General features: G+C 36.4%; 1 protein-coding gene across 1 annotated transcript; it reads right to left on the bottom strand.

Moving 5' to 3' along the window:
* Positions 1 to 8,043: 8,043 nt before the first annotated feature.
* On the bottom strand, positions 8,044 to 8,979 carry LOC306645713 (olfactory receptor 13D1-like; the record flags this gene model as incomplete). Its single annotated transcript, XM_079113714.1, has 1 exon — positions 8,044 to 8,979. One exon carries the CDS (start codon positions 8,977 to 8,979, stop codon positions 8,044 to 8,046), a length of 936 nt encoding a protein of 311 aa, XP_078969840.1.
* Between the last annotated feature and the right edge of the window lie 17,349 nt (positions 8,980 to 26,328).

Genomic DNA, 26,328 nt, shown 5'->3' with positions numbered 1-26,328 from the left:
TGGCTATTCTAGGTCTCTTATTTTTCCAAATGTATTCCATGATTGCCTTTTCTATTTCTATGAGGAACATCATTGGGTCAAACATTTTCTCCGAGAAGTGGATGATGATACATAACAGGGGGAGGGTGGGGGGGGGGAGTGAAGAATGGTGAAACTTTGGATTTTGTAGCGGGAAATGAGGTGGGGGAAGAGGCAGGGGAAGGAAAGATAGTGGACTGAGGCAGATACCATTACCATATGTTCATGTGTGATTATAGGAATGGTGTGAATCTACATCATGTATAAGCATAGAAATGTAAAGTTGTATCCCATTTGTGTGCAGTGAATTAAAATGCATTCTGTAAAAATAAAACTTTAAAAATTTAAAAAAATTGTATGTGGAGGTGGGAGGGGTAGTGTTGGGAAATGAGCTTGGAGAAGTAGAGAACAGAGAATGCAAATCCGTGTAATTGATACTGTGTTTGAACTGTGTCTTGTATAACAGGGTTTTTATACATGTCTACATATGTGATCAGTTGTGACATGTTTTAGGTAATTTGATTCAAATAATAAAATAGTGAGTTTTAAAAGTGATTTTCTTTTTAATAAAGCAGGGTTTGAGATCATTTCCATATTCAGAAGTGCCTTCTGGAGGATAAAGATGGGGTAGTATTACAGGGACTGGGCTGTTGCCTGTCTTCCTAGTCTCCTTTGATATTGGTCAGTATACAGAATATTTGTCTGTCATATTAAGTAATCTGCATGTTTATGAAGTCACTTTTTATTTCAACTTAAAAAAAAAAACAGCTCTTTGCCTAGCTAATTCCCTCTGGTCCTAATTAGGTCCAAAGAAGTTTTATAAGATTTGACGAAGCAACTGCCTGTAATATAGAGTTAGGTTTCTTAGTTTGTATTTGCTTAGTATCCTGAGGCATAATTATATCATATTATAATTATTTATTTACTTTACTGTTTACTATATTTCATTGTGCATTGCCCAAGAGAAGATTTGTATAATTCAGCTGTAGATATTCAGCACCCTATAGTGTATTCAGTAAATGTTGGATGAATGAATTAATAATGTGATATTGCCAGTAATTTTGACAGGACAATGATCCCTATAAAGCACTTCTAATAAAAATTCCTTGAAAGTTCATGAGGTTTAAATTTTTAAATATATAAAATATAGACTTCTATTCACTACTCTAGATTTAAGCTGGATAATCATTTTAATTTTTTTTTTCCTGAGATTTTCTCACTGCCCCAAAGTTGAGGTCATCACATTTGTGCTTGTCTGATAATGTACCTGAGCAGCTTGCTGGGCAGTATAACTTTGATTTCCATTCCTATTCTGGATTCCCACTGCACACCCCCATGTACCTCTTCCTCAGCTCCTCAGCATCCTTTCCTTTCTCAGCATCTGGTACACATCTGCTTTCACTCTGATGCTCACAACTTTGTTTCATGGACAAACACCATCTCATTCTCAGGATGTGCTCCTCAGGTGTATTTCTCCCTTGCCATGGGCTCCACTGAGTGTGTGCTCCTCTCCATGATGGCCTATGACTGGTATGTGGCCATTTGCAACCCCTTGAGATACCCTCTCATCATGAACAGGAGGGTCTGTGTACAGATTGCGGCTGGTTCCTGGTTGACAGGCTGCCTCACTGCCCTGGTGGAAACAGTGCCTGTGCTACAGCTATCTCTCTGTGGCAACAGCATCATCAGTCATTTCACTTGTGAAATTCTGGCTATCTTGAAACTGGCCTTTGTGGACACTTCTGTGGTGCAGTTAATTATGCTGATGATCAGTGTACTTCTCATGCCAATGTTGCTCATTGTATCTCTCTCTCTCTCTCTTTTTGGGGGGTGGGGTGGTGGGGTACCAGGGATTGAGTCCAGAAGTGCTTAACCACTGAGCTACATCCCAGCCCTTTTTATTTTGAGACAGTGTCTTACTAAGTTGGTTAGGGCCTTGCTAATTTGCTGAGGCTGACTTTGAACTTGGAATCTTCCTCTCTCAGCCTCCTGAGCTGCTGGGATTACAGGTGTGCGCCACTGAGTCCAGCCTTTTTTTTAATCTCATATATTTACCCACTCGAGATCCTGAGAAATCAGCTCAGTGGACAGATGAAGCAAAGTCTTTTCAACCTGTGCAGCCCCACCTGATTGTGGTGGTTCTGTTTTATGGGACAGCTCTATGTACCTGAAGTTCTTGGCTGTAAATTCACAGGAAATAGGTAAATATATGCTTTTATTCTCTAAAGTTTGACTCCCATGTTGAAATGCAGTCATCTGCAGGAGAAAACAGCTGTGAAAAATTGCTTATTAAAACTGTCTTTGTGGAATGAGACAGACATCATTACCCTATGTACATGTATGATTACATGCATGGTATGAATCTACATTGTGTACGACCATAGAAATGAAATTATGTACCCCATTTGTGTACAATGAATCAAAATGCAGTCTGTAAAAAATTAAAAGCTAAACAAAATAAAAATAAAAAAGAAATACCTAGAGCACACTGTGAATCCAATTCATTATTTTGTATATTAGATAGATAAAGGAAAGATTCAAATATTTATCCTACCTTTGTTTTGTGAACTATATTGTAGATTAACCAAAGAGTTACTGTGGAAATTTTTTTAAGATGGTGGTTTCATGGTTAAATAAAAAATAATAAATGATAAAAAAAAAAAAAAAACTGTCTTTGTGCTCTCTTAATCCCTAGTGATAAATGATATTGATAAACATTAATATAAAAGGGATTTAGGGACTAATGCACACCGACACATTGGCATAATTGGAGAAGACATTTATTTATTAATTTTACATGATTTTAGTTGTCCTTGGACCTTTATTTTATTTTATTTATTTACATGTGGTGTTGAGAATTGAACCCAGTGCCTCCACATGCCAGGCAAGTGCTCTACCACTGAGCCACAACCCCAACCCCTAGAAGACGCTTATTTAACATAAGATGTGCAATTTCCTTAGTACCTTGTTTGATTATTAAAACTCTTAGATGACATAAAGCCTTCGTATCTAAATCTGTATGAAGCTTTTATGGAAATAATTCCAATGATGAGAAATTTAATTTTTTTGTTTTGTGTTATGAAGAATAACAAATCAACTTGAAATTTTGTTAGTAACTATTGATTATTCAAAATTTTATACATGTAATATGCAAATGTAATTACTCTAGTAGGTTATTGACTGATTTATAATTAACTTGCTTTTCAGAATGGCTAAGTTTAATCATGTATTCTATAGATGGTTGGCTATGGCTTACCTGTGTGAATGTTTTATCCTGGGATGGACGTATGTGATGCGACTGCCTTGGGATGGAGGAGGGCCTAGCAGGAAAACAAAATCAGAGTTCAGGGGTATGTTGTTCCTCTCAGGTGACTGACATGACATGTCATGCTTTGAACTCAGGCATCATTAATCAAGCAATGAAGCCCTGACCATGTATTGCCACAGATACAAGGTATTGAGATGCATCTACAAATAATAACAGGCAGAAGAAAGAACAAGATAAAGTAAGAGGGTTATAAGCTGTACAACAAGGGTTAGGAGGATGTTTTATTCTTTTATCCTTTTACTTTAAGCTTAGGTCAAGAGCTTGATTGTTTCAAGTTTCAGGAAGAAATACCATGTGTAGCCTCTGAACTGAAGGTACAAGTTCATTTGGGAAAACCTTTGTTGAAAGAGCTTTTATTCATTCATTCAAAAAATGTTTAATGAAATTTCTTTATGTGTTGGTCTCTGGTGCTAAATTATAGAAGAGGGTATTGTGTGTGATAGGACATGTGTCTGTCTTTCTGTCTCTCTCTCATGGTGATATGAAAAAACTAGAAAGTTTTCATAAACATATGATCTTTAATTGAGCTATCAAGGAGTAAAAGGATTTTGGTATGCTGAGAAATGAGTAAAACTTTTTTTTTTTCCTTAGCAAATTCACAAAGGCAAGGCAAGGGAAGCACTTTTAAAGACTACTAACATTTATTTAAGGGATAAAAGTGGAATGGCTTGTTGAGGTCAGATTGTTGAGTTTTGTAATACAGGTAATACAAGTTTAGGCTTTATTTTGTTTAAAATAAAGCTAGTGGAGATTTATTTTTGTACTCTAGGGCATAGGTCACGTTGTGTTCTTAGATTACAAAGGCTGATCTTTGTGATTAAGACTGCTTTTGCGGTAGTATGGAAGATGTGTTGAAAATGGGAGAGATGATTTAGTGTAACATTGCAAGAGTGCCCATGGGGGTAATGAATAGTTAAACAAAACAAAATTTATTATCTCACAGTTCTGGATGCTGACAACCTGGGATCAAGTTCTTGGCAGGGCCATGATCTTTCAGAAGGAGCTAGGGAAGGATCTGTTCTAGGTCTCTCTCTTAAGTTTTGGTAGTTCCTTGAGTTGCGGCAGCATAGTTCCAATCTTTACACTGCATTCTGTGTGTGTGTGTGTGTGTGTGTGTGTGTGTGTGTGTGTGTGTGTTCCTTTGTTCAAATTTTCTCTTTTCATAAGTACAGTCAGAAAAGGGTCCACCCTGGTGACTTCATCTTAATTTGATCATCAGAATAGACCCTGTTGCTTAGTACAATTGCACTTCTTTACATTGGGTTTAGAACTTCAACATCTTTTAAAAATTTAGTTAATAGTAGAGATCTACAGATGAAGAAGAAAGATAAAGTACAGGAAATAAAAGATCATACCATTGGAGGTTCTCTTAGATAGGGGTCAGCAGTTATAAAAGATAATTACATTGGTTCTAAGTAAAGATCTCCAGTGAGGAGAGAAGCTGAAGGATGGTGACTTCACAGAGGTAAGATCTAAGTTGTTTTACTAGTTGACTGTGCATCGATGATCAAATATCCAGGTAAAAACAGATTAGTGAAATCCAGGACAGAAATGAAATATATATTAGGACATCCTTTGCACAGAGTGGAAATTGAGTCATATGTATAGATGATGTTGTCTAAAGAGAAATTTAGGGCAAACATCTCTAAAATCGTTGACTTCTGTTTTCCTGTTGTTGGTCAAAGCTGGAATGTAGGGGAAATAACTGAGTACTAGATTCTGTAGTAAAGAATTTCAGTTTGATTTTTTAAAATAAGTTGGGTGATATTAGTCAATTTCTGAAATATCTTTGTTTAATTTCTTATTCTGCAGAATAAGAATGTTGATAACATCACAAAATATTTATGAAGATTAAATAAAATAAAATATTAAGTAAAATAATAAATGAAAAATTATCTAGAATAGTATCTGGAACTTACAGAAAATGCATTATGATTTTTTATATATTAGGTAAGCAAACTTGTATATGAATGTTGTTTACTCATTTTTTTCCTAATTGTGACAGGTGGTGAGGGTTTTTTTTTTCCCCCAGTGCTGGGGATTGAACCCAGGGCATTACAATCTGATGTAATGATGAGAAAGAAAGAAAACATGACTTCTAGTACTGTGAACTCTATGATACTGAAGCCAGAGTTGGGGACAGGCAGTTAGGGTAGAAAGAGGGGATCCGGTTAAATCGAGGAAATGAAGCCATGAAGCCATCTGCCTCTGGAAGTTGGAGACTGCCCCTGGAAGAATGGAATGTCAAGGATCTCCGGAGCCCATTGATTACCAAATTTACCTGCCTTTATCAAGGACTGCAAGCAAGGAGCTGCTAATTAATGTCCCTTGGGCCCTTGCCTGCCTGATTCACCTTGGCCCTCCCCCTGCCCATGGCTTTTCACTTTATGCAAAACCAGGCCTAGTCACATAGGCAGGAAGGAGAGATAAGTGGGGAGAGAACTGGAGAACAAAAGAGACTTTAACCTATAAAAGATGTAGGGTATGCTCACTTCTTGGGACTTTAGAACATTAACCATGGCCCCCTTCCTCCTGCTGGGAGAAGTCTGTATTATTACCTTTAAATAAAACCTGCTTAATATGCTTGCCTTGGCGTGCTTCTCTAGTGTTCAGTCTTCAACATTAGAAGGAGCAGAACTCATCACCATTAAACGGTGGTATCAATACTATCTTTAATGGTTAATTTTATGTATCAACTCTACTCAGTTCTGGTTTTTTAGTGGAGATTTGTATTTAGAAACCAAGATTTGGTACAAGGTGTACAATAGTTGCTGGAATGGGGTTCCTCTCAGGTTGCATCGGTGAATCATATTAACGTCTAGGAAATAAATGTATTATACATATGTATATGTATATATATATGCATGTACAAATACATATGCATAAATGTATCCCTACTAATTTCTATATTTTACCTTGCTATAATTTCCTCATCATCTTTCTCTGTTTGATAAAAACCACGTGTTTACACTGATACCTTTAATTCTAATTCAATACCACCGTTTTCTTCCTTTCCTTATTTTTAACTCCTCTTCTGACTGTGAGAAACCTGTCATTATATCTAGTATGTTTACTTGTTACTCATTTGAGTCACTGTGTGGAACTGATTTCCCATTTCTTTTGCATCCCCTTGAGGCTGTCCTTCACATTCTACTCTGCCCACACTGACCTCAATCACTACTTGCTTGGGTTTTGACACTTCAGTCAAGGCTGCCCCATTTCACTCTGGTTCGGTTCTGACTGCCTTGACTGGCTGAAGCAAGTAAGGATCCCTCCTCAACATCATCATGTTACTGAAATCCTTGCTGAGTGGCCGTAAGCACAAATGAGCTCAGTCTGGGACACTGTGCCAGGCAGCTCAAATGTAGTCCATAAAAACATATGACATGACATATTACATAAAATGCACCTAAATATTATTACCCAGTATTTTGAGGGTTTTAATGAAAGAAAAACATTTAAATTGAGACTATCCATTGCTTCCAAAAGAATGAAATCATCAGACTCCTTGAAGATTTTATATGATTGATTTTTTTCTAGCAATTGCTAAATATACACTCTGACTTTTGTCTTACCCAGCCCAGACGACCTCTTCAGTATATTTTATTCAGTTTTTATTTTTCCTTATTTTTTCCCCTATATTTAAAGATTACTTGATACTTTAACTCTTAGAAGTGTGGTTTTTTTTTGAAAGAAATAATACATAAATTCTAGTTCTCTGATCTCTTTGTGTTAAATCTGGTACTTGGATTTAAATTTTACGTCTTAAAATTTTAATTGATTAATTCAATAGTTAATTACTGCCCACTGTTTTTAATTAATTGACATTGCATTTCATACAGAGAACAGTGGGCCATTGCTCTACCTTTGGGAGGATTTCAAAAATTAACAAATGATTATAATATAAAGGGAAAAATCACTGTAGTGAAAAGAAGAGTCAGGACAGCATAAAATAGGAAATCAGTCTGGATGGTGTTGCAGAGGATATGACACAGCCTATCTTTTCTGAGGTAGTATTTTATGGGAGAAGAGAACTGTGAAAATGCAGATGAAATAGTATGAGCAGTTGTCTTTAGAGGTGAAAGAAGATGATGTGATTGGATAACTACAAAGTAAATGGAGCCCAACCTGTGCAAAGGGAGGGGTGTGGGACACTCACAGGGAAAGAAAAGGTAAAATGTGTAGTTTTAGTTAAGACCAGGATCAGATTAATTCACTGGATAAAATAAAAAGCAAGAATAAAACAAAAAGTGCAGTCGTTCTCTAAAAAAGAGGGATGAAAGAATGTGGATTAATTCTTAAGAGAACACATGGGTTGGATTTGCTCACGATGATGGAGTACCATGGGGGGTTTCAGATTCCGGTGGAACTACCACAGGCCATCACTAGGAGCACACACTCCATGATCCCACAGTGTAAGAAACAGATATTAAATAACACAACCAGCAAAGGAGCTTAATTAAAATTCTTTTCTTGTCTTCAAATGTCTGCTCTTACTTTCTTAGACCAATTATGCTTCTATTTTATGAGATCAGTCATTTTCATAAAGTAATATAATTGGATTTTTAATCTTTCTATTCCTAACTGAAATTCTATGACTTCACAGGTAACCTTCATTTCTTTTGTTTATATTTAAAATCCTTGCTTCGAACTTATGATCTTACTTTGTACATAAGTTCAAAAATGTCAATGTGCCATCATTTTCTCCAGAACTGGTGCTTCCTCATCAATTTTCTCATAGCTCTATGCACCTCTGCATTCCTCAGGCTATAGATGACAGGGTTAAGCATGGGGGTGACGATGCCATAGAACAGGGCAATCAGCTTGTTAAAAGCAGAGTCTTTGGACTTTGGCTTCATGTACATGAGGAGTATTGTCCCGTAGAAGACAATCACCACTGTCATGTGGGCTGAGCAGGTGGAAAAGGCTTTTTTTCTTCCTTCAACTGAATTGATTCTTAGTACAGTAGAAAGGATGAAAATGTATGAAATACAAATCAGCAGTAATGGGGAAAACAAAAATATTATATTGCCCAACATTATAACAGTTTCATTCAAGGAAATATCTGTGCAAGCCAGTTTGACAAAGGCCAGTATTTCACAAACAAAATGATTAATGATATTTTTTCCACAGAAAGGCAACCGTATTGCAAGAACAGTTTCTATCAATGAGTTGAGAAGTCCTAAACCCCAGGAGAGAGCGGCCATCTGAATACAGAGTGTCTTGCTCATGATGATGGAGTACCGCAGAGGGTTGCAGATTGCCACATAACGGTCATAGGCCATCACTGCTAAGAGAACACACTCTGTGGATCCCATGGTGAAGGAGACAGACATTTGAATAACACATCTGGTGAAAGAGATAGTTTTTTTCTCTGATAGGAAGTGTATCAGCATTGAGGGAATAAAGGAGGATGTGTACCAAATGTCCAGGAAGGAAAGATTACCAAGGAAGAAGTACATGGGCATGTGGAGGCGGGAATCCAACAGGGTTAGGATGATCAAGGTGCTGTTCCCCAGAAGGATGACCAGGTACATCACTAAGCACAGCACAAAAAGAAGTTTTTCAATTTTGGGGTATTCAGAAAGTCCCTGCAGAATAAACTCAATCTCTGTCCAGTTGGACCTTTCCATTTTACTTTCTATACCTGGAATTTTAACACAGGATTACCAAATGAAGTGGGAGCTAACAGGGGCAGGAGGGGGCAACAGGTGTATCAGTACCAACCAAAGTGATGGTAACGGCTGTCAATTTAGCTTTTGGGATTCTTCTTCTAGTTCATAAATTGGTGGATTGAAGACACATGAAGATGACATTGGTAGCTTATTGAAAATTCAGACTTCCATATTCCACTTCCTGAGATTGTGATGCACAAGGATGGAGGCAGAGAAGAATCAATTTGCATTTTTAACATGCATCTGCTATTTCTGATGCATCCGATCCACAGACCCCGTGCTGAAGTTAATATTTTGGAGAGAGTATGCTTTAATCTGTTCAACAAAGATTCATTTACTTGATATTATGCCATGCCAAACATTAAAAGTACTGTTGGCTTAAGATTTTATAAGTTACAAATATTTACACTTATTACTTATATTATTGCTATTATTCTCTGGGGAAAATACAACTGAGAGAAATTTATGTAAAATTAAATGGTGAGGAAGCTACTATGGAAATCTTCATTTTTTAAATTTCAAGTCCCATTTTATAAAATGACACCATATTGTCCTCCCAATAGTTTAAAAGTTGGCTAAGGGGAGGGAATTAGCCATTTAAAAAATAATGCTCTTCAGATGATTTTTAGGGTGCAACTGAGGAAGAACTCCGCTTATCCAGTGGAGTGCTTCCAAACTTTAGTGTTCATGCACATCATCTGGGGAATCTTTGTACAGATTCTGATTTAGTGGTCTGAGGTGGGTCCCAAGATCTCCATTTATTAACATGCTCCCAAGTGATGCTAATGTTGCTTGTCTACAGAACACACCTGAGTAGCAAGGCCTTTCGCATCACCTCTCTCCAATACCATTAGAGTACTGTTGCTGCTTCAGTCGTTTGTAAGCAACTGGATAGTAGGTACTGCTAAACTGAGCACTCTGGTGAAAACTGGAGGTAAGACTTCTGTCTGGTTTATGTTAACTGATTCTGTGTTTTTTAGACTTTACATATATACAGCCAACCAAATTGCACATTGATTGCAACAAAATTACCTCATCTCTGTCCACATGAAATTTGTTCTTTTTCTACTAATCAAATTTGCAGCTAGGTCTAGTATTTTCCTAAAGAAGGAATTTCGGTTCATTTTAAGCAGCTGAGTTGTGCAGCAAAGAACATGGAACAAATGACTTTAATTTGAAAAAAATTAAAAACTAGATATTAGCAGGTCACATTCTTCATAGTAAACAAAGCACAGAATATCATTTTGAAAATGCTTGATCATCCTCATGATATTCTATCTTGCTTTGAAGTATGTCCCAGAGGGTAAAATTTTTTAAAAAATCTTTTGAATATATTATAAATATTTTTAGTTGTAGATGAACACAATACCTTCCTTCCTTCCTTCCTTCCTTCCTTCCTTCCTTCCTTCCTTCCTTCCTTCCTTCCTTCCTTTCTTTCTTTCTTTCTTTCTTTCTTTCTTTCTTTCTTTCTTTCATGTGGTGCTGAGGATTGAACCCAGTGCCTCACATGTGCTAGGCAAGCACTCTACTGCTGAGCCCCAGCCTCAGCCCAGCAGATTTTTAATATTGAGATTTTATTGGTAAGAGTCTAGTTAGGAAAACAGTATCATAGTAGGTATTTAAAACAGAGGTCATTTAATACAGTGGAATTTTATAAGGTATTAGAGGACTAAAAGAGAAATTAAGGTTGCATAAGGGTTTTTAAGCATTGCCTGGCAATTTCTCCTATATCATTTGAGGTTGGCACAAAGATCTTAAACCAGTGAGGTGGCAGTGAGATTTCATGTTGGTAAGGGATGAAATTGAACTCTAATGTTGGTGGGATAATGGTGAACAGAGCTGCCTTCCAAAAGTTAATTTGCTGGCCAATCTAAAGTGTAGCAGAATCAGACTCCAGATCTAAGTTGATCAAGGCAGTATTCTTAAAATTGTTCATCATTCAGCACATAGTATTAACATTCAGGCACCTGTTCCAAGCACATGGAATATGGCAAGTCCTACCTTGAAGATGTTTTTACTCTAATGAAGGAGAAAGATAATAAACAAGAAAATAAATATATACCAGTATGTCATCCAGTGACAAATACTGTAAGAAGAAACATTGTTGAGTAAGGAAAAAGGCAGTGGTAGGAGTTAATAGGAAAGATCATTCTGAAGAGGGGCACTCTTTAGCAGAGGCTTACCTGAGGGGAGAAGCTGGCCATGTAATATCTGGCATGGAAGCCTTACAGGCAGAGAGGCTTTGCAAGGCCTCTTAGCTACTTCACTGCCTCACTTTCCAAGATGAAGAATTCACTGTCTCTGATACAGACCGTCATATCTGCTGGTCTAAGGCAAGTCACTCAGCGTGATGTAAGGACACCCCGGTAAAAAAATTTTAATGGATGAGGTTTTACTTAGTGTTTTCGAAACTTGGCTGTGTTTCTGGTATAGGATTGTCTCAGATTATGCTGCTTTCTGCGAAACCTTGGTTACAATGGTTGGGCAACTTAATCGCCAGAAAAGATATTTATATTTGTGTTGACTATTGAAATGAAGGCTCTCCTCTAATTCAAGCTCCACCTTACTTTGTGTGCATACATTGTAAAGAGAGTAGGAAGTGTTGGGTAGGGCAGCATGTACTTCTTTTGGAAGTAAGATTGGAATTTGATTGATGGTATCTGTGTAAGGCCCCCAAAAAAGGAAACCCCAACTCTGTCCCAAGGATGGACGGCAACCCCAATCAACCGCAGGAGGCGTCACTTGATGCAAACCGCAAGAGGTGTTTATTCCAGCGCGCTGGGACCCAACTCCAGGAGTCGAGTCCCTAGCAGAAAATCTTGTAGGTTTATAAAGGCAGAAACCACACATCGGGAGGGGTCGCACATGAAAGGGAAAAGGGGGACAAAGCTGCCGGGAAATTTCAAAGGGGGTCTGGGTTTGCTGATAACATACAACATGTTTCACAATGTTTTACAACAGGGCGTAGATTCTGGTCAATAGTTTCTGGTAATCATTCTGTTTGATCACTATCTGGCTATCTGGCTCAATTTACCCTTTTATTCTCTGTTTGGGGCTGTTTCTTGGAACAGCTTTAAGGGCTTTGTTCCCATTCCTGGGAGGGTGACCTTAGGGAGTTGAGATGACTGGGAGGGTGACCTTAGGGAGTTAAGATAACTGGGAGGGTGACCTCAGACAGCTTAAAAAAAGGTCCATTCTTTCATTTCCCCATTTTCTTTTCTGGTAAGTTCTAATCATGGAACTTCTGTCTCTATATACTCTTCTCCAAAGCTATTTCCTTGGCGGAGGGACTGGTATTATTGCCTGAGCATTAGTACCTGTACAGCACTTATTCTTTCCCTGATGAAGGTGACTAGGTGATTTCAGGCAGGCAAGAGCTGAGGGGGCGGGCCACCCATTAGCAGCCCCTTGTTTGCAGTCCTTGATAAACAGTCCTTGATAAAGGCAGGTAAATTTGGTAATCAATGGCCTCCGGAGATCCTTGACATTCCATTCTTCCAGGGGCAGTCTCCAACTTGCAGAGGCAGATGACCTCATGGCTTCATTTCCTCGATTTGACCCGATCCCCTATTTCTACACTAACTGCCTATTCCCAATTCTGGCTTCATTCCCCGCTTTAGCTTTAGGAACCCATAACTGCTTGTTAAGGAAATGAAAAGGGGCGTCGGTCATTCTGGCTTCTTCGAAGCTGAATGGGGGCAGCGAGGGGCAAGCAGTTTGGAGTTCCTTCTTTTTAAAAAATCAGGTCAATCAAGGGGTCCCAGGAAGAAGCCTGGTTGGGGAAGAGCAGGTTGTAAAGTCATCTGGGGGTGGCTGCTTCTATGATAGAAGAACAAAAAGACATGAGTACTGAAATGAGATTAGCACAAAGTAAATGTTGCAGCATCTGAAATATGCCACTGAGTATCATGAAAATGACAGAAGTTAATCTCTCACCAGGAGGTGGAAGAACTGAGAAATTGTTCCCATAACTAGGCCTAGCAAAGGCTGGAGAGGACAAGGCCTTTATTTGGGGACTTTAACATTGCCATAGATGTCCCCAAAAAATATAGTTAAGCTACTTAATGTCATCTGATTTTGTAAAATATCCCTTTATTGGTATAACCTGTGTTTACTAGAGATCTCTATACTTCTGTTACTTAGGAATAGATAATCATACTAGCAAACATAGATTAAGTCTACCTGTGTAGCTTAGGAAGGTCTTAAACTGACTAAAAACTTCTGACTCTGGCAGTTTCTCTTGATAGTTATCAGGCACATTTGCTGAAGAATCTTTCTTTCATTTGTAGCTTCCAGCCTTTATTCTAGTGGGCTAATACAAGTGTACATCTTAAGTTACATTTAATTATTATTTCCTTTAAATGCCCAAGAATGGCTATATTTTGGTTTTAACTGTTTTGCTGGGTATCTAAGATCAAGCTGGTCAAATTGACCTGGTTCCTGTCTTGTTAAAGAGTCAGCTGAGTCCCACAGGGGTCACTCATACAGAACTTAAGAGCAGCTCCTTAGCTCCACCAGTGACTTTGGTTAGGCAGGGTCTCTTGATGGGGTGACTTCCTTTAGAAACATCAAGGGATGTTTCCCCTTTTCCATGACCCTCCTCTGCAGCAGATGCACTGGATGATTTTTCATCCTCTAGTCAACAATCTCCTTGATCAGGAGGTTGTGTGACCCAGAGTTGCAACGCTCCTTAGAGAAGTTCTCTTATTCCCTGGGTTCAGGCTAATGTTGAGGGCAAGACCCAAATATGGACTTTTCTTGACCTCTGTATTTAACTCCAATCTCTAAGTTTGATCTTAATCATCCAGCAAGCCAGTCTCACCAGTCATAAAGTAAGAGTACTGGGCTTTAACTTTAATGTCCATAACTTTACAGTTATTTACCCTTTTATCTAACTGGAGTCTGCATTAGTACTGGAAGTTACCACTATCTATTCTATAGGTGATGGCTTATTATCACAAGTTACCTAGGTTGTATATTCTTGAAGCAGCTACTTCTGCAAAACATTAACAGGTAACAGTTTTACAAAATGAAATTAGCAAGAGTAAAAATATATTCAGCTTGTATAATAGCTATCTTGAATTTTGATTGAGAACTACATTCTATCCCCTATTTGAGATCACAGTACTTTTACAACAAGAACCAATATTTTGACTATAACTTTAAATAAGCTGAAGTCTGACTTATTTTGGAGTCACTCTAACATGCAGTAAGGTGGGAGGCAGAGCCTTATCTCAGGTAAGGCAGGGCTCTTTACAGATCTTAAGTGTTCTAATTCTGATGTTGATCTTTGCTTCTTCCTTAAATATCATTAAGTAGTTTACATATACTGTTTCCTGAGTCTATATAAACTTTATAATTAACACAATTTAACATAGTATCTAAAACATGAATCAAAGAAAGGCTGAGGGAGCTTTTAACTTTCCTTTTGTGATTAAGTGGCAAAATGTTTTCATGTTTCTTTCATATTTCACAATATTAACCTTTAAACAAATCAGACTCTAATGTTTAGAAATACATTTACATTTGAAATTCTTTATCCCAGTGTAAAAAGTAACAAATTTTACACATACCCTATTGATAGCAGGTCCTATAATAGAACATTAAATGATAGAAATAAATCCCCAATAAAATTTACTCTTTATAAGTTTAAGATTACCATTACAGACAAGTTTAATCTGGAGGATAGCAGAGCTTAATAAATTCCTTGCTTTAAAAACTTGTGGTCCTGAAAAATATGAACACATTTAATAACTAGTGACCATTTCACAAATACCTTGACACTTTTATCTTACCAAATTGAGTTTTTAAAAAGAAATGTAGACTCTGTAACAAAGTACAATACTCTATAATAGTTGTTTAACCATAATTGTATACACCCCAATTTTTAAGACTAATTGTTCTAAAGAATAAACTTAATAGACACAAAGTTAAGAGTAAATTAGTGTTTCAAATCCTTGTCATTTTACCATGTCATTCTACCATATAGATTAAACTTTGGTTTATATCAGAACGTTAGTATTTCACCTTAGGAAAAACCTTCAATAGTTTTAGCTGTCTCACATACATATAACCAACTTAGTTACACACAAACTTGTTGAAACTTGCCCTTTACTTACACAGACTTTCTCAGCACTTACTTAGACCCTCATGTATTTCATCACACAAGCACTTTCTTACCCAGAAACATTTCCTTTTTCCTTTTACTAAATATATTTCCATACCCAGAACCTTTTATTTTCTCTTTCCTATTCGTTGACCCCTTTTTGTTCACATTCTGAAACAACTCTTATGAAATTTCTGAATTTAGATAAATCACTCTATTTTAATAAGATTAAATATTCTGTTGTTTATAGTACTCTAACTGAAACACAGTTGAAACTTTTGGGACCCTTTGTATATAGAATTGCACTTGTTAGGACATAACTCTTAGTAACTTTGTTTTTAGTTTAGTGATGACACAAAGCAAGTTTAAACCCTTTTATTTACCAACCTATGAAAACACCAATATGTTTAAGTATGATACCCCATGGAATTTAATGAGTTAAAAGTACTCGATGTTATTTAACAATTAGCATTTTAACTTTGTAAATTAATCAGATGTCTCTACAAACACATTAGAGTAATCCCATACATGTTAACTCTAATTCACTTATTCTGTAAAAACCAAGATATCAGACAAGTGTCCTGTACAGTATTTGCTGTCTCTTTCCTGTTGAAGAAAAGTCCTAGAAACAGTTGATACTAGACACTTTATTAACATCAATATTTTATTAGCTTGACCACCTAGAGACTTGTGAGTTATTTTCAAAGACATTTTGCTTTTATTAGTTTACCAAATTTGAACCTTTTTAAATCACGTGAATTAAAAGTATCTGGATCCATTTTTAAATCTTAATTTTAGGAGCGCTCAGTTTTGATACAGACAAAACATGACATCAGACAGCACAACATACAAATAACACAAAATCAAGCCCTTGTAACTTTATAGGTGAATCTCCATTGCAGTGTAACAGATGTTCAAAAACTCTAGTTGAATAAAAAATAGAACTGATCAAAAAATCATGAGCTCAAAAAAACATATAATTAAAAATATAGCATTTACTTTGCTGGAGTTTTAAAGACTCTTTTTACCTTTTCTTTCCCTGGGTTTGAGACTGGTCTCCTACTGAGCCTTTAGGCTTCTTTTATTTATATTTCAGTGTAAGCCTGGACTGAGATCTGGAAGGATCTAACAGGTTTTAACAGAAACTCTGTGTCTAAGGCATTTTAGCCATCTCATCCAGACAGGTTGGATGTTAAAATTATGAGACCTTATTTTTCATTACTTTTGAGACTGAAGCTACTTTGCTAAGTTACCCTTCAGGGCTGTCGGGAGGGGGAGTCCAGAGAAGGAACCTTTGGGGTCCACCCGAGAGTAGCCCGGGCCGAGAACCCCGCAGTTGTTCCAACCCTTCCTCCACCTCCGCCACAAACACACAACAGAACCAGATACAGACGGGCGCCAATCTCTGATCCACCAATTGAACCCCATCAGCGCCCTTACCGACGGAGACTACCAGGCGTCCCTGGCTCTCCTTCCACCCTTAGGGCGTCCCCCAGGGCTGCAACCTGTGGCCCCCCAGGCACGTCTACCGGCCACTGTCCGGCCCCTCTCACGAGTCACCGAACGGCTGCCACCGAAACCGAAAGCGCGCTCACAGAACCAGACCAACTAACAAAACACAAGACAAAGACAGACAACTTCGGGGTACCCCTTCTTACCTCCAAGGTCGACTCCGCGGATGAGGGGGGGCCATCTTATCCCGGACGAGCCCCCAAATGTAAGGCCCCCAAAAAAGGAAACCCCAACTCTGTCCCAAGGATGGACGGCAACCCCAATCAACCGCAGGAGGCGTCACTTGATGCAAACCGCAAGAGGTGTTTATTCCAGCGCGCTGGGACCCAACTCCAGGAGTCGAGTCCCTAGCAGAAAATCTTGTAGGTTTATAAAGGCAGAAACCACACATCGGGAGGGGTCGCACATGAAAGGGAAAAGGGGGACAAAGCTGCCGGGAAATTTCAAAGGGGGTCTGGGTTTGCTGATAACATACAACATGTTTCACAATGTTTTACAACAGGGCGTAGATTCTGGTCAATAGTTTCTGGTAATCATTCTGTTTGATCACTATCTGGCTATCTGGCTCAATTTACCCTTTTATTCTCTGTTTGGGGCTGTTTCTTGGAACAGCTTTAAGGGCTTTGTTCCCATTCCTGGGAGGGTGACCTTAGGGAGTTGAGATGACTGGGAGGGTGACCTTAGGGAGTTAAGATAACTGGGAGGGTGACCTCAGACAGCTTAAAAAAAGGTCCATTCTTTCATTTCCCCATTTTCTTTTCTGGTAAGTTCTAATCATGGAACTTCTGTCTCTATATACTCTTCTCCAAAGCTATTTCCTTGGCGGAGGGACTGGTATTATTGCCTGAGCATTAGTACCTGTACAGCACTTATTCTTTCCCTGATGAAGGTGACTAGGTGATTTCAGGCAGGCAAGAGCTGAGGGGGCGGGCCACCCATTAGCAGCCCCTTGTTTGCAGTCCTTGATAAACAGTCCTTGATAAAGGCAGGTAAATTTGGTAATCAATGGCCTCCGGAGATCCTTGACATTCCATTCTTCCAGGGGCAGTCTCCAACTTGCAGAGGCAGATGACCTCATGGCTTCATTTCCTCGATTTGACCCGATCCCCTATTTCTACACTAACTGCCTATTCCCAATTCTGGCTTCATCTGCATGTATCAACCTTCTCTGAATCTGTCTATGACATTCTGATAGAGATTTTGACAGAGTATCAGTTGTCTGGCAACTGGAGTGAAGTGTTTGCAGGGAAGATATAAATTAAGTAGAATGTCTTCTCTTTTTTAAGAACATCTCCTAAAAGTTGACTCCTTTTTGAAAATTAATCTCAAAAATAATTATGGTAAGCATTTGGTATCCTAGCATCCCTGAGATTGTTACTGCAATAAAAATTTCACTTGTAAATATTTGTGAAAGCAACCATTGGCCTGCTTTGATGCTTTCAAATGGGGGAGGGGGAATAATTAATAGTATAGAGAAATGATCTGCATTACTCTTGCAATGCTAGTATAACTTTTAAGAAGCAATTAACATTTAACAAACACTCTGTAGAACAGAATTTTTCCTAAACTTTTCTTCTGCATTTAAATTTACTTCTCTAAAATGGATTCCCAGAATCTGTTTGGGAACAGGGATTGAAGACTATTAGTACTCAGAATCGTTTCTAAGGAATCACTTGCCATGTTATTTGTAGTATTAGATAATTTCATTTTTACCAGACCTTTGCTATTATTGGACATTATCTCTCTCTCTCTCTTTCTCTTTTGGAACAGGGATTGAACTCAGTGGCACTGAACCACCGAGCCACATTCCCAGTCGTTTTTCATATTTGACTTAGAGACAGGGTCTCGCTAAATTGCGTAGGGCCTCCTTAAATTGCGTAGGGCCTCGTTAAATTGCTGAGGCCTGCCTCAGCCTCCTGAGCCGCTGAGATTACAGGTGTGTGCCCCTGTGCCCAGCTGAATATTATCTCTTAAAATATCTCTTTTTATACTTTTCTAATTCTAGAAGAATTGTTACATAATTATGGACTATTTTTGTTATGGGCCACATTATGCACTTATTTATGACATTTGTTTGGACTTTATATTAACATAAAGTAGTTTAGTTTATGTTAGTATGATTAAGTAAAAACAGAAACTAAATGACAGCATAAAGCATTGTTTACAAAACACAAACCTAAACCAAGCTAACTTAGGATACAAAGGCTAGAAAGAAATATCTAATATGCTAGTGGTTATCTTAGCATTTTTCTAATTTTCGGAAATATCTAAAGTTTTAAAATAAATATACATAAAGTAAAAATGTATCAGAGGAAGACACTGAAGCAAGTGTTTACAATTGTGCTTCAAAGACTAACTCAGAGCACAAAATGGAAAAAGAATTTAACAGTGCAGTGATTGTCTTAGATGTCTAGAGTTTGCACACCGAGGCTGAATTATATTGGTGTACTTTTTCCAGTTATCCAAAGGAGCTCATATTTCTTCATACTGGACCTAAGGAATTTGTAATCCTTACCCTCAGAATCTTCCAGGTCACAGTCTTCACTGTTTTCAGGAGAAACATCAAGATAAAGAACTTGAGTTTCCCAACGTAAATCATATGATATCAAAAGAGTCTATAGACCATGGATGCCTAGAACAAAATTATCACTAGAAGATGAAATTCATGTTTGTTAAACACTCTGAACTGGCCTAATCCTGGGCATCCTCTAATCCCTTCCTCCCAAGTCTGGTCTTTTGTAAAAAACAACCATTCTTTGTTTCATGCTATGGGGTGCATCTGGGTACTTCTTTCATATTGTAATAGATCTAAGCAAGGTTTGTGACTTTTATGCAAGTCAGAAAATCAAGCTCTCTATCTTTCTTATAGGACTTTTATCTTTCTATAAGTTGGTTTTTTTGCTTTGCTTTAATTTAACTACTTGAAGTTCTAGTATTTAAAATGTTAAGATTTTTCAGTTAGCTGTAACCTAAATGATCACTATGGCAAACAATCCTGTACTCTGCACTTTTAAATAAATCAATTAAGACAACTGATACTGTGCAAAGTTTCACAGTCATGTCAACTCTCAGTTTATCTATTTTATAGATTCTAAATCTCAACATACCATGAATAAGTATATTATTTTGGTTCGCAAAGGTAAAGGTAATTGACAACGGGTGGGGTCTTAGTATGTCTTTATTTCATATAATTTTTAAAAATCATTTAATCTTTAAAATAGCTCAAATGCTGCTGTGATGTTTTATGGATAAGGGTTTTATTTTGAGATTTCAAAGATTAAGTAAAATTTTATTATTTTATGGTAGTAAGTGCCAGACTTATGGTTTAAACCCATATCTTCATGATTTACAAATTACCATTTTCACCTCTGTACCACATACAAAGTGTACTTATTTATACAAAAATTTCATAAAACCACAATTCAATTAGATGAACTTGACTTTCAATGATGAATCATATGATAAATATGCACATGAAATATATACTTGCCTCTTTTGAAAACCATCTATGAAGACATTATCCATAAAAATGAATTCAAATGAAAAACTACCCTAAATTCCTTTCAGGTTTATTTTAGGGAATTTAAGTCTACCACAGTAGAATTTGATTTATCATATGAATGAAGGCACACAAAATAATCCTAATAGTTCTTCTGCCTTTGGCTGTGTGGGGTTTATTTTAATACTCAATTATGGTTATTTCTCCTGTCTCATATTACTTGTTTTTATCATCAACACCGTTAATTATGTTTTCCCAAAACTTTGTTGGGTATATAAAAATCACCATATTCTCCTTGCCCAGATAACTATTACTTAAGATTTTAGCAAACCAGATGCTTGAATACAATAGCCATTTGCATATTAGTTATAAGGTCTGTTGCATGATAAGCAGCATTCTCTTCCTCATAAGACTTAATCATATAATCTCAAAAGAGATTGCAGATCACCGGACTATTTGAGGATTTTTAAAAATAAATAAATAAGATAGCATGGTCTGATAGATCATGCCTGGGTTTTTGTATATTTCCTTCATGCATATATTCATATTTAAAAAATCCAACAAGCAATGGCACCTCGACTAGAAAATGTATTTATTCATAGACTATTTTGTCTTGGGAAAAATTATAAAAAACTAACCTCTCTTTGTCTTACTTCTTGACTGGATTTAAAAACCATCCACACCATTCATGCTAGTAAGTAATAGGAACATTTCCCAGCAATGTGAATTTCATTTGCATTTCTCAGATGAGAAGATTCTCAATTTGAAAGGCTATGGCTTCTCTTTCTTGACAGGAAATGTGAGAAAGAATAGCCACAACTAGGATATTTATCTGTAACTGAATCTTCTTAAGAAGGTATCAAGGAAACAAAAAACATATTAAGCTTGAAGATCAATGATGCAATTGTCATTTTTCCCATGATTTGTTATATAGTTGACATTTAACTTGGGGAAGGCCCAGTTTCTTTTGGAGGTGAATTTAACACTCGTTTTCACAAACTTTGTTAGTCCCTAAGGTTGTGAGTCAGAAATTTAGGATTCCCTAAGGATAAACTCCCTGACTCATGTGCATTCTAGGACCCAATTATATTAGCTTCAAGAGAATCTTACCCAGTCATACATTTCTTGGAGTATTCATTAAATATGTTTGTATTTGATGGCGTCATCATAAGTTGGTATTAAGATCAGAATGTCCAAAAATTCTGAAAAAAGTTAAACTTTCCTCAAAAATTTATTTTTCTTTTTATTGTACAAATAATGTAGGATCAAATGAATCCTAAATGAATCATTCCATCTCTTCAAACTTTTTATTTTTCATATTTTTCTTAATAATAGGTCATATGCATTTTTCTTGAGACTAACATAATTATCGGAAGTTTTAATTAGCACTTGACACTTTCTATCAAAGATTGTTTTGTGATTTTTTCATAGTATCTGTAATGCTATTTTTAATACTTTAAGACTATTCCATTAACTGGAATTGCTATAATCTAGCCTACTATTTTTGTTTTAATGGACATTTTGTTTCTTTTTTGAGATTTATATATAATTATCATCAATATCTATGCTTCTTGCTAATTTGATTTTCCTTCTACTAGAAATAAGATAAATTTTTAGAGTTGCAACTGTAGAAGAAAACGTATGAAGCCGTAGAGAATTCTTAGTATACATACAAAACGTTTTCCCTCTAACTTAAGATTTTATATTGGTGCTAAAATATTTGCACAGACTATTTTCTGAATCAGAGATATTTATTCTTTTCTATTCATATAAAACATTACTTTTTTTTTTTTTACTTTTCATTTCTGTAAATGCTAGATTGAACATTTTCTCTGTTCATATTCTGTCTTATAGTATCTGTTCACACCCATCACTTATCACTTACAATTTTAATAGTTTTCCTCTCAGTTTGTTGAACTCTAATAAACTATATGTTTAACATACCTCTCAAAATTTCTGCAAATATTTTTCCAACAGTGACTTTCTTTCTTATTTTTAAAATATGCTTCTTTCTCCACTGAGGTAAGATTTTGATTCAGTTCTTAAAAAAAGTGTGAGCAAAAATTTTTTTTTTGATTTAATATTTTGTTTCACCTATATGATAACTATGTTCTTATATGTCTAAAGCATGGAACAGAGGATATTTTAAAAATATTAACTAATTTTTTCCAGATGCTTTTTTAAAGCTATGTCATATCACTTCCCCCTTACGCATTCACAGAATAGTTATTGAATACCTGTTATGGGCCAGGTACTGTGATCATCTTTGAAGTGAATTTGGTCATAATTTGATGGAAAATATGGGTTCATACATTTTAAAATTAAATATGAGGAACATTAGGTTAGTCATAACATTTCTATGTTTGTCTGTTATTTATATACTTTTATATCCTCAAAATTATAATAAATTTTTCACACACTGTCTAATACTCAGGGAACATATTTATAATGGCTACATTGTATTTTACTTTGTGTTTCAAGATTTACTTAACTTATTTTCAAATAATGGGCATTTATCTTGTTAATTATATTAAACATAATATATAATATATTATTATTATAAAAATGCTGCAGTAGTAATTATAACTTATTCTATAAGGGGATATTTTTATTTTATTTCATTTTGGAATAATCTCAATCACTTCGCTACTTGATTACAAATGTGGAGATAAAGATGATTAAAAGCATACTCTTATGGAATCACACAGTGAAATAATCAAATTCCAAATGATTGACTTTAGAAGTGGAAATTATTTAAAATCAGTTCTAATGAGATGAGATGACAGAAACACACCTCAAGCTGGTGTTCAACATATTTCTGTCTCCAAGCCCATTGATGCTTACAGCACTTTATGAGGCCATACGAATTCTTTTTGGATCATTCTAATTATCAGAAAGTTGTTTGCATGCAACTCTATATATCACTGTTGTATGTATCTCTCATCCTTCCCTGTGGAAAACAAAAAAAAATGAGTATGTGCTTCCTCATGATAACTTTTCAAGTGATTACAGATTAGTTTCTGAGTCTTTCTCACTATCTAGCCTACAATTCTATGTTCCTTCAACCATTGCTCAGGAGTTTTGTTCAGATAATTAAGACCACGTATAGCTGAAGAAAATATCTTGAGAATGTAAATGTTCTCTATGACAAATAAGGACCCCCCCTCTTAAGAATTCTTTCGTAGTTACTGGTTTTTACCTGAGTCACTGGGAAAAGCATTCTCTGTTACTTGGGAGACAGAAGAATGAAAGGGTTAAAGGCATGGATTCTGGAGTTAGGCCAGCGTTGTCAAGCACTACCTCTCTGACTTTGCGGATGTCACTGCACATTTGTCTTCAATTTACCTACCTATGAAATGAGAAACTTACGACTCTCTACCTGATATTATTAATATGTGAATTAACGAGTTAATGCATATACAGAATTTGACATAGTTATCGAGGCATAGTAGACACTTAATAAAAATGCTTTCTATTCTTCTAATGGTATTGTGATTGTAAATATGTGCCTTGTTTTTATATAGAGAGATTGGTTTGAAGATAGATACACATAAGTTAGGACCCCATTTTCCAAACTTCTATTTTATTACTCTCGTAAGCTATTTAAACTGTAAAAATGAATATTATAACTGCCTTTCAGGATTGCTATATGATAATGTTTTAGTTGTGCTTATCATGATTCTTGGTGTTAGACAGATACTCCATAAAAGATAGCATTTTGATATTTGATTATGAGTGAGTGAATTGGGTATAGTTTGCCTAATGTTGACACAGCAAATAATCACTTTCGGTAAGTCAAACAGACATGTAATCGTTCTGCTTCAATATGATGCCATAAAAATCAATAGAAAAAGAATTATAATAAATTGCTACCACCAAAATATGGAATCTCTTTCTTGATTAGTTAGGGAATATATAGATTGCTTCTGTGAGACAAAATTATAAACCTTATTGAATTTGATTACACAAATTCTTCACAAGTTGTTTAAGATAATTCTGTCAAAATGTGAAGAGACTCGTTTGTTTTCCTAAGTGTTTTGAAGTCAATTTATTTCATCAGGCACATTGATAGACCCAGAGTTGAGTAATGCACAGCTCTGACAAGTTGGACTCCTGCTTAATATGATATTTTTCTCAAACTCATAGAAGCAGAGAGTAGCAGTGTGGTTACCAGAAGCCTGGGTGGGAGAAATATTGGTCAAAGGGTATAAACTCTCTCTTAAATGATGAATAAGTTGCAGATACCAGTGTGGATGATGATGGATGTGTTAATTAATTTGATTGTGGTAATCATCACACAGTACTTACCTATACTAACTCATCATGCTGTATACCTTGAATATATTCAATCTTTATTTGGCAACTGAACATTTTAAAATAAAAATAAAATGGCATTTTTGCAACAGCTTCCTAAAAGCTCTTCCAGCTCAATTCTTTTCATTTACAGATATTAGCAGGGTGGATCTTAGAATTGATACAGACCAAACTACTGTTTTATCTTAGTAGTATGTCATACCAGTTGTGTTTCTATTCTGAGTGGTTGTTGTTTTTGCCTGACATGAAATTTCTTTTGAATAGCACGCCTGGTCAGGACCCAGTGTCACACTCAGGCTGAGCCACTTGATATCTCATGAGGAGACTCAGACAGTTGTATTTGTCTCTAAATGAGAGAAAATGCTACAACCTCACTACTTATGCTCTTTTACTTATAACACAAGTTTCTCTTAGAAAAAGTGAAAAACATTCTAGAGAAGCAGGGCTCATAGATTCCAGGGTCATATTTGTCATGAGAGCAACATTCACTAATATTTCCTTAAGCCCAGGTCCCTGGAAGACATGTGCCCTGCCAAACTACAGTACATTCATCTTTGGGTGTTTCATCCTCTGCCGGGACTGAGCTAGAGCATCCTGCTTCTGCTGGAGCTGTGTGTGGAGCAAGGCTGGGTGAAGAGCATACTGTGGCAGAAATACTGGAGTTGTCAGGTCAGCATGGCCCAAATCCTTCGTGCAGCACATACCTGCATCCAATGCTCTAAGATACCAAAGGGACAGATACTGATCAATTGTAGTACTAGATAATACTTTGATTAGAACACTGTAGTTATACACAGCAGTTGGGTCCATCCTGACAAAATCATGCACACATGGAATTTGAATTCAGTTCACATCCCCACAACAGCCCTGTTGTTCTCTTTCTTCTACTCTGCGGGTCTTCCTTCCACTCATCTGTTTATCCATTTTTATTTTGATTGGTTCCTTCCACTTATACATAAAGGTGAAATTCCCTGTGGTACATTTATGTATGCACATAACATGATTTTTTGAGAATTTGTCCTGTATTTCCTCCCCTTCCAGTCCCTTGTCTCTTCCTTTTAATCTTTAATGGTTTTCCTTATATCTTTATGATGTCCAATTCTCCCCTTCTTCCTTATTTTATTTTGCTCTAACTTCCACATATGAGAGAAAACATTTAACATTTGATTTTCTGAGTCTGGCTTATTTCACTTAGCATGATGTTACCTATTTCCATCCCTTTACCTGCAAGTGCCATAATTTCATTTTTTCTTTGTAGCTGAGTAAAACTCCATTGTGTATATATACCACAATTTCTTAATCCATTCGTATGTAGACAGGCATCTGTCGTGATCCCATAATTAAACTATTGTGAATTGTGCTTCTATAAACATTGAGTTGCTGTGTCACTATAGTGTGCTAATTTTAGTTCTTTTGAATAAATACTGAGTAGAATTGCTGGATCATATTCCTAGTGTTTTGAGGAATCTCCATAGTGCTTTCTAGAGTAGTTGTACTAATCTGCAGATCCACCAACCGTGTACGGGTCTACCTTTTCCCCCACATCCTCACCAGCATTTATTATTGTTTGTGTTCTTGATAATTGCCATTCTGATTAGATCGAGATGAAATTTAGTGTAGTTTTGATTTGCATTTCCATGATTGCTAGAGATGTTGAACATTTTTCATATATTTGTTGGCCATTTGTGTTTTTTTCTTTTGAGAAGTTTCTGCTTAGTTCTTTTGCCCATTTATTGGTTGGGTTATTTATTTATTTATTTTAGTGTCATGTTTTTTGAGTTCTTTATATATTAATCCTCTGTTGGAAGGGTAACTGGCAAAGATTTCCTCCCATTTTTCAGGCTCTCCATGCTCTTAATCATTTCCTTTGCTGTGC

This window comes from Sciurus vulgaris (genome assembly GCF_902686455.1).
Source record: "Sciurus vulgaris genome assembly, chromosome: 15".
In the NCBI taxonomy this organism is placed as follows: Eukaryota; Metazoa; Chordata; class Mammalia; order Rodentia; family Sciuridae; genus Sciurus; species Sciurus vulgaris.
Note: the sequence above shows the minus strand (reverse complement) of the source record. Positions and strands in the feature narration are given on the sequence as shown.